Raw genomic sequence first — 18,068 nt, forward strand, 5'->3', positions numbered from 1 at the left:
ATTATGTGATTTGGAAACACCATGTTTCTGTCCATTGACAATGGAATGAGGAAGAAAAATAAGACTTTAGAAGAAGAAAAATAAGACTTTAGAAGAAGAAAAAAACAGTAAATGAACAAAGTCTGTGAGGAATTACAGTATCTCAGAAAGAGAAAAAACAGTTCAAAGGAAAACAAAAATCCACACAATCCCAAATAAACAAGCTACAAGTTTTGTTAAAATGTACAGTGCAAGGACTGTTTACAGCCCTTATTTCTGGGTAAGTTAACTAAATCCAACATATGAAGAAACAAGCATTTGGAGGGAGAAAAGGCACCATGTAAGTTTATGGAGAATGATGGGCCACTGCAACATGAATCTATAAAAACTTATCTGACCCTTAAAAACTGCAGGTGATGTATTAACTGCATTTCTCCCATATGTGCTGGGAAAGAATATGCCATATTTGGAGCAAGTGCTGAGAGGAAAAGTACGTTTTTAATTAAGCTGCAAGTCTGTTTGCAATGCTGCAAATTGTAGTCATCTTTACAGTATCTTACAAGATTTATCCCAGCTGTCCATCCACATTGAAGAGCTCTGTGTCTTCAAAACAGATATATAGAATTTACTGTACATACCACATGGATTGGTATGTATTGTTAATAAACCTATTCTTTGTTTTTCCTTGAAGTTATTCACAATCAACTCACCCTCCATGATAGTCAAAGGATCTTCCACTTTAGGGCGGAGGATGTTGGGGCCAAAAACTGTAGCCAGATTTTGCACGCTCATTTTGTTTATGCCTGAATAGGACTGGACTTCATCCAGGAATCTGTGAGGAAGAAATATGCCTTTAAGGAACATTTTAAAAGGAAGGAAAGAAGTAATCAAAGTGTATGATGGTTTCTTAACATAGTTTGAGTATTCTGTTCTAAATAGTGAAGGAATATCTTGGAAGCTCAAGGTTATACTCCACTCCTTAATATTTTCTTAAAAATGATATTTGATTAAAAAATATCACTCTGGTCTAATTTCAAGATAACTCTGTTGAAGGCAGTGAATTTCTCTAGCATACTTAATCAGTTACTTGGCTCATAAAATATCCTCAAAATGCAAACTCTCAACTAGGAGAAGTTTAAATTAATTTTCAAATGTTTCTTATGCTGAGAACATCCTTTAAGTTCACTTTGCTACTGTTTAAGACATGTTTTTAAAATCTTGCATGTTTCCACAAAACTATTCTACCAGATGTATGCATTTTTGAATGCTACCATGCCCCAGGAGTGCAGAGCTAAGGTCAATAACTGCAATTATAAATGGGAAAATTGTGTCCTACGAAGAGAACCTATATATCCACTTCAGCACTTCTGGCAGCTTGCTTATTAAGGCACCTCGTAACTCTGCATTTTGATAAAGCAAATTATAAATGAGTGCAGTAAACATGTTTTTAGTGCAATCACTGAAGTTAACTGATCCTCCGGTTCTGTAATACTTTTCCTTCAGTGTCCATACACAAACAAATTTCTTCAGTTCACAGCTATAAATATCACTGTGATATTCTTGCAAGAGCACTTACCTACAGATGTATTTCAGCAAATTATAGTTGACAGCCGGCAGGCTCTTCACTTGCTTCACTAATTCTGTCAGGCCCTATATATGTGGTTAAAAACAAGGTGGGGAGGCAGAGTTCCTTAGTATTTTTCCACTGAAAAAATGCTAACAATTTCAGTTACAAGACAATAAGCACATCACAGAAACTGCAATTTCAGACAGTGCCTGTAGATTCTTTTTTAGTGTAGGTTTTTGGTGCTTTGCCAGCATCAATGGGGTTTTACCTATAGCATGCAAAGAAATGTCATTCAAGATGGGTGGACCACAATACTGCATAAGTTGGCTAGTAGTGGTCTCAGAAAAGAATCAACACAGCAATCTCTCCTTTGACAGTGAACGTTCATTTAACTTCTGTATGGACAAGCAGGAAATTAAAATCAAGACAGACAGCCCTCCAGCTAGATTGCTAAGCCCCTGAGAATAGCACTAGAATGGCTCTATCTCTATAATACTGACTATTCACATCCTGTAGTGAGTTATGAAGTCCAGCCAAGAACCCGCCTGCTTTCAGTGGGTTTGAGACATTAGTACAGAGAAGACAGTTCACCACAGACCTTTTTTCCCCCCATCTCATCAGAGGGGTACAGCATCATCTGCCTCTGCTGTTTGCAGTCACTACCTGGGGGCTGAGAAAAGAGACAGTTGGAAAGGAGGGGCTCATTCTCCTCCCAGTTAACTGGAGGGCTAGGGAGGAGAAGGGTCCAGTTCTAGCAGGATTTGAAAAGTCAAAATGGAATTAAACAGAAATAATAACCTTAGAAAGCTGGAAGAATAGACTGCAATCAAAAGAATGAGCTTCTTTATTTTTAGTTGGAAGAGAAAACATCATGCTGACCTGATTACCCATAAGCACACAGAACAATCCAAAAATCAAGCACTTGACTTCATTTATTACTTCTTCAGACTAATATAATGCAGACCTGTGCCACTGCAGGGCACTTACGGTACTTCAGAACCCATAGTCAGTTCTTCTACGTTATGCAAATTTTAAAATGTTTTGGAAGGTTGCCCACTTCCAGACATCTTTCTGATACTTCTGATTCAGTGATAGGCAATGTCTTTAGTCTAAAGTCAGTGAAATGTGGCATCCTAGAACACTTAGAAGAAAATCACCTCTGATTAAGTGGTAGAAGTTGGACAGAAACTACTAAAACCATCCCTATTACAGCTCAGGATGATGATCCATGAAAAGATAAAATGTTTTCAGGCAAGACAGAAGTTATTGACCACAGCGATGTTCATTTGGACTGCATTTGATGATATGCAATAAATACAGCAAATGGCATGCTGAGCCTGGCGTAGGTAGCAACAATTTTCATTTAAAGACAGTCATAGTTAACACAAGTAAGTCTTAAATTAGGATATATAATTACCAGTATCTCCATTCCCGAAACTGGAATAGGTTATAACATGCCAATCTTTTTATACATCGTACTCAACATGCAAACTCACCATTTCTTCTTCCTTGCTGAGCATTTTGGCACAGGAAAGAAAATCTTCATATTTTGCATACGGTATGACTGGTTCTGGGAGTTCCCTTAGGTACAGCTTCAGCAGTGACGCCACTGTATGCACATCTGTATTGCTGTTGGGTTGGAATACAATAGGGCATTATTGCAAACCGGGAAGATACTATGCAACTGATAGGCTAAAAACTGCTGCTTAACTTTTTGATTGTCATTCTAGATTTTACTATCCATGATATATATATTTATAGATCATCTCTGTAATCTTTTAGGTTTTTTTGTTTTGTTGTCCTGTAAGGAACTTGGAAGAATACCTGCAAACATAAATCTGTCAACTGTGTTGACGCATAATTATAAATAATTACAATTAGGACCCAATTTGCAGATATAGGTGCTGAAAAGATCCAAAATCTCTTAGCTACACAGTGCATTTCATCTTCATCCAAGTCAGCAACCTAGCATTGTACTGACACACTGTATTAAATTATTCTACTCTCAGAGATGCTATCACTCCCAAAACATGCCCATTTGTATAATTTATTTTGGTATAAGCATTAAGTAAGCATGGAGATCGTATATTTTATGTCTTCAGTCCAAACCTGACATTCATCTCATTCGTATGGGCTCTCACAAAATGACTAGGAGTTGGACTCGGTAATCCTCATGGGCTCCTTCCAACTTAGGATATTCTGTGATTCTACAGTTCTATTACTACTCTGCCTTTCAGCTGTACTTTTAAACAGAAAACTTCATTATACTTTGCACACACAACTGTCAACCCCTGGGAAATGAATTTCAGCTCCATCTTGTACAGAATAAGACAAAACACTGTAAGTCACTCAAACTTAGGAAATGTTTGAATACTAGAGTAGCAGGCAGTATTTTAGGGCTGAGGGTCAAAGTATAACAAATGCTTTCTTGGAGTTCCATTTATGAAAATTTAGATTTTTTTTCTTTTTTTCTTTTCTTTTTTTTTTTTTTTTTTTTTTTTTTTTTTGCTACATCTGTAGTAGCATTCCAGGCTGATTATCAGGCATACTAAAAGTAAGAAGATGGGGGCAAAGAACAATATCACAAGTTGTACATGCAATAAGACTTTCTTAAATCTTTCCATAGAGTGTAAAGTTACATTACAGTAACTTAGGAGTCCTTCCCTGAAAATAAAAGAAATAGATAAAAAACAGAATAATGCATAAAGAAAGCCTGTATTACTTCTGAATCCTCTGGATTTAGCTACTCAAGACTTCTTCAAATCCTTCCTTACTGGAATGTTCTATATACCTTCCCTTGTTCATATAAAGGGTTGTATTGCAAGCTGATATCCTTCCCTTTGACTTTTGAGAAGTTTGAAAAACAGACTCTAGATTACACTAACTTCAGAAGAAAAAAGTAACATAGTAGTGCAAAGACATTTCTGCAATGTGCATTATCATATGCTTTCTCTTTTTCTTTTAAGACTTCACCCTTGAAACTGTTTTAAATTTGCAGTCTCATGGAGGTAACCACTGGTATTTGATGCACTTAAGCTTTGCTAGAGGTATGTTAATCATTATTAGTGAATGATCTCTGTTAAAACAAGAACGGTTTTAACTAAGTTAAATCTTAACAGGAATGATGGGAACAACCTTAGATTAACATGGTAAGGTATGTGCAATCTAAGTCAAAACAGAAGAGGAGCGGTGATAAGCACTGTATATATTTAAATGTTAACCACCACCACCCTCCCTGAAACAAATTCCCAGAAAACACTGTTATTTCAACCATGAAAAAAATGCCAACAAAAATTCCAAAACATGTATGAAAGGACTTTCTAGAGAAACTTTATAAATAAAGCATTAACTCAAATCTGCATTTTTAAAGAAGGTGTAAATTCTAATCCCTGGGTTGCAACCGCAGACTTCAAGCCTAGCCACGTGTGCATTAAAAATTGGAGTTTGTTGTTTTTACCCCTCTCTACATGAAACTAGAGACAGCTGCACTACATTACGAGATTTCAAATGATAGCTCAAGTTGGGCCTTTATCCTTTGCTTTCTACCTATCCTCAATCCAGATGTGAACTAAAGACTTTCTTGACATGTTGGCCAACAGAATGTATTACAGATTGCACGACCTGATGTCTCACAGCACAGATCCTGATCTCTTCTCAGGTACTCACTCACATGTCTGCTCATTGCCATTGGTCCTGAGTTTTGGAGCACACACAGTTGTCAGCATTCAGCCCTGTCCAAGAAGCAAATTATCCATAGAACTCTTCAGTTTCCCAAGTTTGTAGATGTATCAGAAAAGCAAAAAGCAAGTACAGAGGGAGAGACATTTGCTATTCAGATTGTGAAGGAGACCACAGGATGTAGAGAGCAGTAAAGAGTTGGCAGCTTTAATAGAGAGCTCTACACTGCAGCATGAGAGGGAGCACACTCTAATCTGCAGAGAATTGAACTCCAATTGCTCTACATTTATAGTCTTCAAGATCTGCATTATTATTTTTACTAAACAAGGAAACTCCTCAGGCCTTGCTGACCCACATCCTTCCAGGGAACTACGTGAATAAAACTACGTACAATTCATCCATACACATACACTGATCCCTTCATGTGAAGTAAAATACTCACTCCTGGAGGGCACAGAAGATGGGGAAAAGGTTGAAGAAGGAAAAATAAATCCAAAAAATCCCAACTCTGATGCAATTTATGCTTTTTCTTCTTCCAGTGTTAAGCACATATAGAGCAACACCCTGAAGGGTCAGGTCCGTTGTGTGTTAAAACCTTTGGCTCTGCTGAAGAGGAACAGGGAGAGAAATGGAAAGGCAGAAGGCCAAGGAGCAAGGAAAATGTAGGAAGACTCACATACTCAAACTAACGTCCTGAAATACATGCTGTATCTGAGTCTATAGAAAAGTGTTTTCTGAGCTGAGGTCTCCATTAGTAGACGGAGACACGTGGTATCTTTTAAATTAATGTGCTCCCTAGTACTGATCGAATGCTAAGGCAATGCCGCAGACTGCCACAAGATGGTGGGATTGCAAAATAAGATGATCTAAGATGTTCTCTTACATTTTCCCCTATACTGTACTGAAACACTGCTCGGGACTTCGTTTAAAACAATCTACGTCCGCAGAGGATAGCTGTGAGTTTCAAAGGAGTTAGCAAACCTAAGCTCTCTTGAGATCGGGAGCATTTATTTTCATTTCCTATCTGCTTGTGTTGTAGTGTTGTATCCAGAGTCCAGGTCAGCCATCAGCATTTGCATACCCTCCTTGGCGGCCATCTGCATAATCAGTAATCAATCCATGGATCTTTTCAAGGCCTGAAGAGCACTTTTTTCCTCCTGGACTTTTTCCAGATAAAACAGACAGTTTAAGAAACAACATTTTCTCTATTCTTCCTTATGTCCTAGAACCAGTACAGCTACAGAAAGTTAATAATGGTACCTATCTTGATATTTCTTTTGTTGTCTGACGCTGTAATATCAAAGTGTTTAATGATTACACATTTGTAGTTAACATGATTAAAAGTATTCGTTAAGAAGTATGAAAGTAGAGAATGCAAATTCCAGCAGAATATCCTGTTATCTAAATTGGAACAACCTTCGTTAATAGAGGCAAGCTTTTTCCAAGTGCAGAATGAACGATTACAAACGTGAAATGAGAAAGCACAAAGCAGAAAATTGGATGCAACACAACAAGCAGCAGCAAGCTGAGAGCCAGTCTATTTCAGCATCTCATGCTAGACTGAAAAACGTTGCTTACCTCACTGCAACATGGATACTGCTTCACTGCTGACACACTGCCAAAAGAGCACTCCACTTCAGTCCATGCAAAGGCATTACAAATGCATACGCATCACAGCCTCTCCTTAGTCATCAGACTACACATATCCAAAGCCCCATTCATCCGAACTTTGTCATTAATATCCCTTATGGCAGTGCTGTTTGACAGCACTTTTCTTTGTGATACGCAGACACTGTGGAAGTGGCTGTCAGACCAATTACGCGGCCTGGAGATGTTCAGCCTCTCCACCATAAACAGAATGACTGAGGCCCAGCAGGTCGCCAGAAATCCCCACGTAACCCTCACACTCCTGTGTGTTCAGAGAGCTGGAGTCAGCGCTTCGAAGCACAAAGCCAACAAGCTCCTCATCAACTTTCAGAGAGGAAACAGGACAGGGCAGGGTCACATTACAGAAAGATTAATGCTGTGCCAAAAATAGCTCTAGACCGTGATGACATATACAGTTTGCATAAAGAACAAACAGCAGGGAACAACATGCTGGGAAGCTATAATTACATTCAAGAATTCTGGAAATAAAATGAAGGAGAACAGTACGAACAGTTTGTGTGTCAGTACATCCCTGAATTACTGGAATTGCATCTCCGTCATTTGAAAGATGCCACAGATCACAATCCTGCAAACAGAAACTCTCCATCACTACCACCTCTTGAACCTACCACATGACTTGGCAGCTGTGTCGCTGCATTCAATTTTTGTGAAGCTCTCTCAGACCACTATAGATGTCCTCCTGACATGGAAGGAAGAGTTTCCAACTGGCTGCCTGGCATGCACATTGCTCCTAGTCAGCAGACAGGATGAGGTGCCAGAGCCCACCATCAACCAGTGCTGAAACACTACAAGTGAGCAACACCACGGAATGCTACGAACATGCATAGCTCTTTATAGTGAGAATGATAGCACAGTTACTGCTGAGAAATCAGTACTCAAAGGCTGGCAGGGCAAAGCCTGTGTTTGGTAATGTTACACTGAATCAGGTGTAATATGACTGATGGAGTCAGGCTTTGGTCCAAAAAGGCAAAGGTCAGCTCAGATGCATAACATGACTGGTGGAACGACCTATGTGATGTCTGTCTCTTTGTGCAGGTACTTTCAAGGTATCATTTTCCTATATAACATACATACAGTACAAGCAGCACACTGGATAAGCTAATTACCAGCTGAAGTCTTGCTCACAACTTGTGAAATATGCATCAAAGTCTTTACCACCTCAGGCCCTGAGCTGTTTGTTTTCCTCGTCTTGCTGCCACAAAAGCTTGGCTCTACTCTAAGTAAACTTCATAGAATCACCCAAATAATTTAGGCAGGAAAGGACCTCCAGAGGTCACCTAGTCCAACGCCTGCCCAAAACCAGCCCAGTTAGTGCAGGTTATTTAGTGCCTTGTCTAATTATTCTTGATTATCTCCAAGGATGGAGACTGTAAAAACTCCCTGAGATCCTCTTCCACTATTTGGTCATGCTCTTGCTGAAAAATAAAAGGGAAATGATCCTGATATATCATCAGAATCTCTCATGTTTCAGCTTAAGAAATTATTTAGAACTGTTCAGTTGGAAGGGACTTACAAAGATCATCAAGTCCATTGATCTATTAAGAGAAAAAAAAACACATATTCTTCTCCTTTGTCCTTGTGCTCATGAGCTTGAGATCCATGCTACCTTCCAAGGACCCATTCAGGGGAGTGAGCACAAGAAGTACTAAAGCTTGACAGACCTCATCCCCAAGCCTCACATAAGGGTGTTTTAAAACACTCCACTGACTTTGAAAATGCCATCCTTTCTTAAAAAAAACTGTGTGCATAGTAAAGGAATTGACTTGATGGCAAGCGGAGAACACTTTTTTCCTTGTCAAATCACAGCCCCACAGTAACAAGTACAAAGCAGGTGTCTTTTCAACTCCATTTCTGAAACTGAAATTCACACAAAGCAACGCCCAATGCTCATTCTCTGCCAATAACTAAAAGTACACACTCCTACAGCAGGACACCAATTAAGCTGGTTTAATGACCCTTGCATCACACAAGAAATGCATCTCTTAATGTGTATTTAATTGCTAGATTAAGTCTGTTAACTCATGTCATATGCAGAGGCCATTTCTGCTAGCTGGATAGAAAGAGGGCTAGGATTAGAAATGAAGTAGCTCCAGACGCATAACTGATGAGCAGAGTGTCATTTGTGAGGATCAGGGAAGGAAGCCTGGATCGCCGCAGGCAGAAATAGAGAGCAATTTACACAAGCTTAAGGTCATTTGTGTTGGCAGGAACCCGCTTTCTAGTAAAGACTTCATTTTACGTAAGTGCTTTGTGTAGGGATTACTGCGCTTTTCCTCTAGGAAAGGAATAAAGCCTCTTCCTGGAGGGAACTGTTTCTAAACAAGCTCTTATGTACAGGATTGTGTTTGGAAAACAGAAAACTTTATTTGACTAGTGATTTCCAAGTCATCATTTACTTGTAGCCCGTACAGTGCCAGTGCAGATGCACCCCATTAAGAACTTTGATTTCTTGTATTCATCTAAATTTTAAAACATACTTTGCATCTGGAGGAGGATGAGACTGCAAATGGAACTAGGCTGCTTGCTAGATTACCAAAGCACCAAGGCCTGTGCAGTGCCCAGAAGAACTGTTCTGAGGAGGGTGATGCTGCCTCCTCCACAAATGCCGATCAACCTTAATAGCAATTAAAGGAATTGCAAACAAGGGTGTGTCTTTGCTTTCTCCTCCAACATCTTTCCATACACTGCAATAATGCTAGCACATTACAAAGAACAAGATCAAAATACTTCAGTATGATGCTTTCAGATGTCACATACATTCACCTCCTAAAACTCAGACAGCTTTCTGGGGAACTGCTAAGCCCTAAAAGCATGACGGACATTGGTAGGTGACTACCTCAGGACTAAAAAATGCCATGTTTTTTTGGAAGCACAGTTACTTCCATGGTACAAAAACATTTGCCTTGCTAGGTTTTTCTAATATTCGGTTGTTGTACCTTGAATCAGAAAAGAGACACAAAATACAGCATAATTATTCAAGCAGGGGTCATAGTATTTCTTTGTAGCTCTACTTTATTCATTCTCCCTGGTCTCATCTGCTCAACAGGTTGAAAAGAAAATTAAGCATCCTTGCCAAGTAGATCCTTTAGCCATTTGGAAAACACTATTCCCATGTGCACTGTGTCTTCCCCATCTTCCCTCAAACACATGCAGTGTTCACCAGCTTCAGGATACATGCAGACACACAGAGTTTACAGGAGTCCATCCCAAAATCATTCACTCAGGTCAAGTTCAGAGTTGAAATTAATTGGTGCTGTCTTTTGACTATGCCCTCACTGAGAGGGGATGAAGTAATGATTGGCAGAGAGTGCGGTTCTCTGTACATCGAATTGTGCACATTGCTCTTCTGACCTTCTTTGTACCATCCTTATCAATCACCTACTTTTCTTTGACAATCCCAGCAATTAAATGCACAGGCACATATTCAGTTCCACATTCTAGATTATGTGATTCCAGTGAGCAACAGCTAATATTTGTCAGCTGTTGCATACCGCCACTTTATCCCTTTCTCAGTCAATGGCAATGGTGACTACAGTAATAGAGAGTATTTTGTCCTATCATACACTGCATTCTTCTCAAAAGGAATTGATACACATGAGAGCATATAATAGGGATTTTGCTTTGCTAAATACGCAAGCACATCCTTGCCTTTTCTCTTGTGCATACTCACAGATGCAGGCAGGTAAGCTCGGTAATTCTAAACTCCACTGAACTACTGGACTATGTACATAAATTACAATAGCTGTGAAAATCTAAGCCACAAACATGGATCAATTACTAAGTATTAATATCCACTTCAGTGACATTTCAAATATTTTTTTCTCCCTGAGAAACCATAACTGTCATGTCTTCTGGTAATAATTGTGATGAACAGTAGATGGAATTAGATAATATAGAAAAGGAAATCAACTTTTGTTCCCTTCTATGTAAAAACTGCAAAACAAACCTTAGTTGTTATTTTCTTTATGCAGATGCTATGCTAAATTTACAGACCAAATACTTATAATCCACTTTGTAACTTTACAAATGTATGATTTGTAATGCAGGAGAGGTACTTGAAATTTAAAACGTAAGCCACACAAGAAGAGGGAAATCTCCAACTCAGGGGCAAGCAAAGTGGATTCCCTGAAGGGGACAATTCTACACAGAGATGCAAATACCAAGGATATTTCAAATAGTAGTGAGCAGAAGTGACTGCCTCCCTGCAGTGCTAGTTCCTTAAAGCAGATGTCACAGTATGTGTGCAGAGTCACATACATATGAAGTGACATTTTTTTTTTTTTTAACTGACATACACTTTTCACTATTATTTATTTTCTTCATACAAAAGGCGTCAGCATTTTTCTGTTTTTGCAACTGTACCTCCCCTTTCAAGGACTAGAAGAAATGCTGATGCACTAGTTTTCACAGCAGAGGGCTGGGACATTGGATGTTACAGATGGATGTTGGATTTTGCCATTCTGCAAGTTTTAGAAATTTCACATATAAGTTCCACTCTCACTGAATTGTGTACAGAAAGCTCACAATTCTTCAACAACTATAAATTAAAAAAATCTTTAAAAAAAGATCAAGTTCAAATTAATACAAATTAATATGCAAAGATTTTTGCCACCCTCTTCATTGTTCTGGATTCACTGCATTTTTGTTACCAACTCTGGCAACAGCACATCCATCTGCTAAATCATGCAAGAGTTACAATTTGCCAAACATGTCTTATGTTTACAAAACATGGATGTATTTTTTAAAATCCCTTGAGCAAGTCTAGTTTACTTCTTTAAAATATGCCATACTCCTGCTTCATTTGTCTTTGTCAAATGGGCGCAGACAGGAGCACAGGAGGGGAGAAGGGCAAGGTGTCCACAGAGCTGTGGACAGCAGCTACCTCAAGGTCACTGGGCAGAAAAAGAGCATCTGAATTTCATCTCCCAGTGGCCATAAGGTGTTTTAAGAGCAGTACCTTAAAAAGAGAAGCGAAATTTTAAAAGAGCACTAATCCTAGCCATAAAACCTCACCTTCGTTTTTCCTTCTGCTTCTACAACAAGCTTTGTATTTTTACTGATAAGCTAACACAGCATAAAGAAAAGAATGGTTAGTTAATAATATTTTAATTTCATAAATAAACTCATACACAAGTGTACATACACATTTCATAGAGACTTCATTTGTCACAAAGCCTTTGTTTCACTTACATGCACCTAAACACATAAAAATAACACCATGAAAAATGGCAAACTACTCAAACATCAGCTCTTTGTATGACTTCCAACACCAGTAACAGCAGCTAGTCTCTGTACCAATCAGAGCTGGTGACCCAGCACTGCTATGTAAGCGTGACCTGGATTCCATTGTTCCTTGTCCCATCAAACAAAATCGTCAGCCAAGCTCTAAATGCTAACTCCTTATTACTATTGACGCATGCGAATAAGGGAATGGAGATTAAGAAACAAAACCCAGGTACATCTTGCACTACTACAGTTGTGACTACAAACAGATAATTACAAAATAAACACAGTAGATCTCAAACACTGTAAGAGGAACTAAGCAGAGACTCCCCTTAACGTATATTCTTTTTCTTTTCTGCACAACAACTTTTCAGCTTGTGGCTACTCTAAGAGAGTTCAGTTTGCCATACCAATTCCACCAAACCTGGAGACCATGCTGCTGTTCAGCACAATGAAAAGAAAGGCTACCCAAATCCAACCAGCACTCTATTGTGAAACCAACTCCACTTCAAAAGCATACAACTGTAACAAAAGATTGTACAATAAAAGAAGGTGCCCAACGGCAGAGGTGAGAGCAGAATTTAAATCTGACTTCTGATCCACTTACTACAGTCACAGATCATCTCCAGATTCAAATGTGAAAACATAACCAGAAAAATGACTCTTCAAAACCAGGATATTCAGCCATGCAAAGCTGCTGTTCTATAAATCCTTAGCTTCAGAAGCAGAACCGCAGTACCAGACATTTAAAGGTAACTCCTGCTCATGTTTCTCATTACCAGAGTAGACATCATGTGCCTACTTCACAGCAGTGGCATGTACAATCTTTTCTCAATTTCATCTGCTACAGTTCAGCTGGTATGCCTATTCCTGGGTCTCATTAGTGTGTGCTACAGACATTGTTAAATAACTTGGCAAAAAATCATAATTATGCAAGTTCATCCCTGGTCTCGTTTATTTGGAACAGATAGACCTTCTGCACCTCTTTCAAGCTGTATCTCTCAGAGGGGTGTTCAGTGCATCATCCTCCTGGAGTCTGAAGGCAGTTTGTTCTTAGCATTTCTGCCACAATCTTATGGCTTACAGACACTTGAAAAAAACCCATTGGTTTCTTTAGCCCCTGGCATTTGTCCACTTGCATCTGCAGTAGAGATTATGCTAGGGACATGACCACCAGTATTTAGATTAATGTCAAAGAAAGGAAAAGATATACAAACAGTGTCTGGTTACTGTAGTTTTCTACTGCTAGGCAGTATTCAAACAGTTAGTAAATATGCTACAAATGGTTACCAGCTAAGACAATTACTTCACAGAATCATTGAATCATTTGAGTTGGAAGGGATCTCTAGAGGTCATCTGGTCTAACTCTGCTGCAATGAACAGGGACATTGACAGCTTGATCACAGTACTCAGACTTCCTAGAGTTCTCCTGCACCATAAAATTGTTTTCTAGTCAGTCATCCTAACTCTCACCTTCTGATGAGGAATTATTAAATCTTGAATGAAAATAATCACTTTTCCTTTCCACAGCATTATAAATTCTTGGCATTTATCACAGTGAGGGTCAAAACTGAGGAAGATGTTCAAGATAAAAGAGCACTAGATATGTCTGTCTTCTGTGCAACTGTGAAAAACACATACCTCCATACATATCAAATTTGCTCACTTCAGGGCAGCAGGGAGGGTAGGGAGGTAAATGTTTTCCAGCAATCAGGTTCATACCATGGCATATTTCTTTGCACTAAAAGATCAAGCTGTGCTTTTCTTCCTGTTATTTGCTCTGCTATCAGTCAAAGGTCCCACAAAAAAAATGTGGTCTGCTGCTTCCTCCTAATGCAGATCAGGCCTTCAGTGGGAATGAAGGATCCCAATTCCATTTTGGAAGCATATTTATGTGTGTTACTTAAGGCACACATCAAGGACAACAGTTGTTCAACAGTCCTTTAAACTGGAATTTCATTAACATCATATTAACTCTAAATAGAGAGTATAATAAAGGGCTTGGGGCATTCATAGTCCTCTGGTTCTGTTTCTCTGGCTGCACCCTCTGAACATACAAACTTTTGCTATCAGTGCTCATGGCAGGAGAGCTGAATTTACACAAAATGTTGATCTTACAGATTGAAGCCATCTACAGGAATGTATTGGGTTCTTGGCTCATAAAATTCTTATCAGCTTTGCAAAATGATATAAATACTGGAACACAAGTTGGACCTGGACCCTCAAAACCAATTAGGTTTACTAGGATGGTCACTGCGACCTTCAGTTTTGTAAGTAACAGAACAGATCGCAATTAGCGATAAGACAACTTCTTCCTTTGTGGAACTGACTAAACGCCTTCATTTCAAATGATACTAAGATCACGGCTTTTTGATTAATCCAAAACATTAATGATACAATTCCTAAATGGAATTTTTCCAGAAATGCTTTGAAATCAAACTTCAAAGTCAGAAAAAAAAAGAAAAAATTTACATTAATAATAGGAAATGTGCAGAAGAACTCTCAAAGCATTCATTCTCTCTGCCGTGCCACATGTTTTCCAGCAACACAGGCCAGCCAGGAGCGGATCTCTGTGTTCTGTCCCGGCTTCAGGGAGTGGGGGACAGCCAGAGGATTTTACCTGTCAAAAGAAGGCTTCTCTCCACAGTCAAATGCATCCTGCAGCTCCTTGACAAGATTAGCCTGCCCAGGCAGTCGGAAAAGGCCTTCTTCCTTCAGCCCCCGCTGTCGGATGAAATCCACGCACTGCTCCACCAGCATGGGAGCCAGGCGGTTCCCATATCGCTTCTCATATCGGACTGTGTCTTCTAGCTTCTGGCCAAAAATACCTGTGTGAAGAAAGGTGGGACTCAGTTGTGATTCACCAAATGATACGAGGATCCTTTGTCTTCTCTTACAACCCATGAGATCTACAGCTCACTTAAATGCATGGACAGTAATCCATCTCTCTCTTAAGGATAAATTGTTCCATTTCACATTTGATACCCTCACAGAAATGTGACAGTAACATATTTTGCAACAATGCTACCAAACATTATTTTAAAAGTAAAATTTTAAAAAAAAAAAAGGTAAATGATTTTTTTTAACACCAAAGGGACAAAATTCATAGAAATATTATAAACAGGATTTTCTGTCACAAAACTGCTGAGTCAAAAGTAATACATATCTCCATTTACTTTGGTTCATGTCTAATTACATGTATAAAACTAAGCAGTTTCTATATGAGTTTCAATGACATATAAACACTATCTTTATATGTAGAAGGAAAAAGATTTATAAATATAACTTGGGATTTCATTTGTTCTGAACCAAACCATCAATTACACTTCACCACATAAGCAAAGATCATTCCTATAATTTACCAGCTGCATTATCACTTCAGCAACTATAAATGGTGTATGAAAAAAAAGATCATGAAATGAAAGGTGAAATACGTCAGAGAAACTGCAGGAAGCTAGCATTTGGCTTTAACTTCAGCAGAACACAGAATTTTACTGAAAAAATTAACTTCAACCCTGATCTGAGAATGTCATTGCAGGCACTGGAAAGACAGTTACTGCTTAGTAATTATTTTCCCTCCATTTCAAGCTGCAGAGCCAGCCATCACTGGTATTATCACAGCAATGTTCAGGCATATCATCTGTGATGGAAGCTCTCCCTCGAGACCATTTGTTGACAAGAATTGGGGCTGGAGCACAGCAATTCATTTTCTATATATAGCAGCACAATGAGCAGTTCTAAGGCAGCCATGATAAGAAACTAAATGCCAAATAACTACCTACACTTGAAAGACTCCTTTTGCAATTACTTATGTCATAAAATGGGGGAGGAGGGGCAAGAAAAGCAATAAGACAAATTCTCCCCTTCACTGAGCACACAGTTCATATCAATTTAAAAAAATTCAAGAAGGGGAATGGAGTTGTTTTGGTTTTTCTAAAGAAAGCACAGAATCCAGCTTTCATCCCAAGAATCTCATTCACAGAATTTGCCTCTTACCCCAAGAACTTAATTCACTCCCAAATTACCAGGCATGAGCAAGTAACCACAAGCTAAGGCAAGATACAGACTGAAGCACATCCTTCAGTGTTACCTTCAACACGTATATTTTTCCTGCAACAAAAGAAATGATAACTCACGCCTGTCCTTGAGGTGAAAGTTACCGTACATATGCTCGAGGATGTTACAGCAGGTAGGCAGCAAGCTGTCAGCCACCCATCCTGAGGGTATGGGGATTGTATTTATGTGCAATTATTTTTATGATAACACAGGCAATGACTGGGGAGAACACATATGTTTAGCTAAGGAGGTCCAGAAATTAGGCTGAGATGCAGAGCAGCACGTTTTGTGATAACCATGGAGCTCCTATGTGTGGATGCCAAAAATAGCAGTGGAGAAGGGGAACAAAATATTACAGTCAGTCCTTGTTAGCCTCCTTTGTTTTTCTTCCTATGCTGTACAAAAAACAAAAGCCTGAAATTTTCAATTACAGAATGAATTTTTAAAATTTCAGATTGAATACAGCTTAGAAGAATGCTGAATGATGTAAAATATCTGGTGTCCATAAAGTTCAGTTTCTTCATGCTGTCAGATGATACTGTGTTTTCCCACTTCTTTCATTTCCCCCTAATCTCTTTCAAATTCCCTGTGGACATGGCAGGAGCAATTTGGGCTTCCTGTATTGGTCTGACTTAAGGGTTTCTGCTGGTCCACACAGAGGAAACCCTCAATCCCGCCACTTTCTAAACCCTCTTTCTAAACAAAGTATAATTAAGGAGAAGATCCACTGAAATTTAATTAAGGAATCGGTCTGAATATAGGAACTTGGCGATTTCAAAGCCCCTTCTGCATTTGGGACAGCGCCCAAGACCTTCATCCAAAGACGTAGCGTCTTTAGAGAAATCAGATCAGAAATCGCCCCCTAGAAATCTTAAGTTTTCAAAGTTCAGGCACTCTGAGATATTGTTAAAAGAAACACATCCTTCCAAAAAAGAAAAAAGCACCCATTACATCCACTGAAACAGAATTACATCATTTTTCAATAATGGGATGACGTGAAAAACTCCACTGAAAACCAATTCTTTATCACTTGAGCCTTCTGTGGGACAGTTCAATGGGCAGATGAAGGAAACAGTATGTGACAGCTTTAAAAATGGTTCCCAGACTCTCCGGACAACCTGTTCCTACACTTGACTGTCAGCGTGAAAAACATTTCCTTATTTATCCCATCTGAAACTTTCTTGTTTTAACGTATACCCAGAGTCTCTCATCCTCCCTCCATGCACTACTGAGAAGCCTGGCTCCATTCTGACAATATTCTCTTACAATCCGAGAAGAAAATTTTGTGCTACCAGCAAGACTGTCCCTTTTCCTGGCGGAACACACGCCATTACCTCTGCTTGTCCCCCCTCAGCATGGGCTCCAGCTCCCACACATGGGAGGGGGAGGTGCAGGACTTGGCCCTCTTCCCCTGAGTTTGGCCTATGAACATACAGTCAGAGATTCCCTTCAAGAACCCTTCAGAGTTCTTGGTTTTTTTAAAACAAGAGTTTTCAATTCTTTTCAAACAAAATTGATCAGTATAAAATACAAATATTCCAATTATATGACGTACAATTACATCTCATATCCACTGACAGTAAAATTAGTATGAATAAGCTCCGTCCCATTAGCCATGTTTTCTTCTCTTCTTGCTAACATTCCTTTCAATAATGTACATTTTGCAGACCGGATTACAATTTGCAGAAGAAAGAGTAAGTTCTCAAACCTACCAGACTGTTTTGAAACTCCTATCAGTAATGACACCACAGTCAAAATATCATCACTTTATATTAATAAATTTTCTGGGATGCTGCCTTTTTTCCTTTCTTTCTTTTTAGTGTTGGTTTTCAAAGCATGTCTAATACATAGTGAATAAAATTAGAATAAAGGATTTTGTGCAGTGGGAGCAAAAAAA

The 18,068-nt window shown here is 39.0% G+C and overlaps 1 protein-coding gene and 1 long non-coding RNA gene across 8 annotated transcripts in view; both read right to left on the reverse strand.

Annotated features, from left to right (window-relative positions):
- The window catches only part of ARHGAP24 (Rho GTPase activating protein 24), a 160,527-nt gene that overhangs the window by 4,334 nt on the left and 138,125 nt on the right, over positions 1-18,068 (reverse strand). For all 7 annotated transcript variants that reach the window (XM_021396478.1, XM_021396475.1, XM_021396474.1 and 4 more), the window contains 4 exons: positions 14,736-14,943; positions 3,043-3,175; positions 1,556-1,629; positions 690-811 (listed from right to left, as the gene is read on the reverse strand). In XM_021396478.1, coding sequence (XP_021252153.1) covers positions 690-811; positions 1,556-1,629; positions 3,043-3,175; positions 14,736-14,943 — 537 coding nt within the window. The remainder of the gene's footprint in view (positions 1-689; positions 812-1,555; positions 1,630-3,042; positions 3,176-14,735; positions 14,944-18,068) is intronic.
- LOC110398631 lies at positions 4,002-14,727 on the reverse strand. The gene is made up of 2 exons (XR_002438505.1): positions 6,803-14,727; positions 4,002-5,277 (listed from the first exon to the last, which is right to left on the reverse strand). It is a non-coding gene; the product is annotated as an uncharacterized LOC110398631 (long non-coding RNA).

The sequence above is a fragment of the Numida meleagris genome, chromosome 4 (assembly GCF_002078875.1).
Source record: "Numida meleagris isolate 19003 breed g44 Domestic line chromosome 4, NumMel1.0, whole genome shotgun sequence".
NCBI lineage: Eukaryota > Metazoa > Chordata > Aves > Galliformes > Numididae > Numida > Numida meleagris.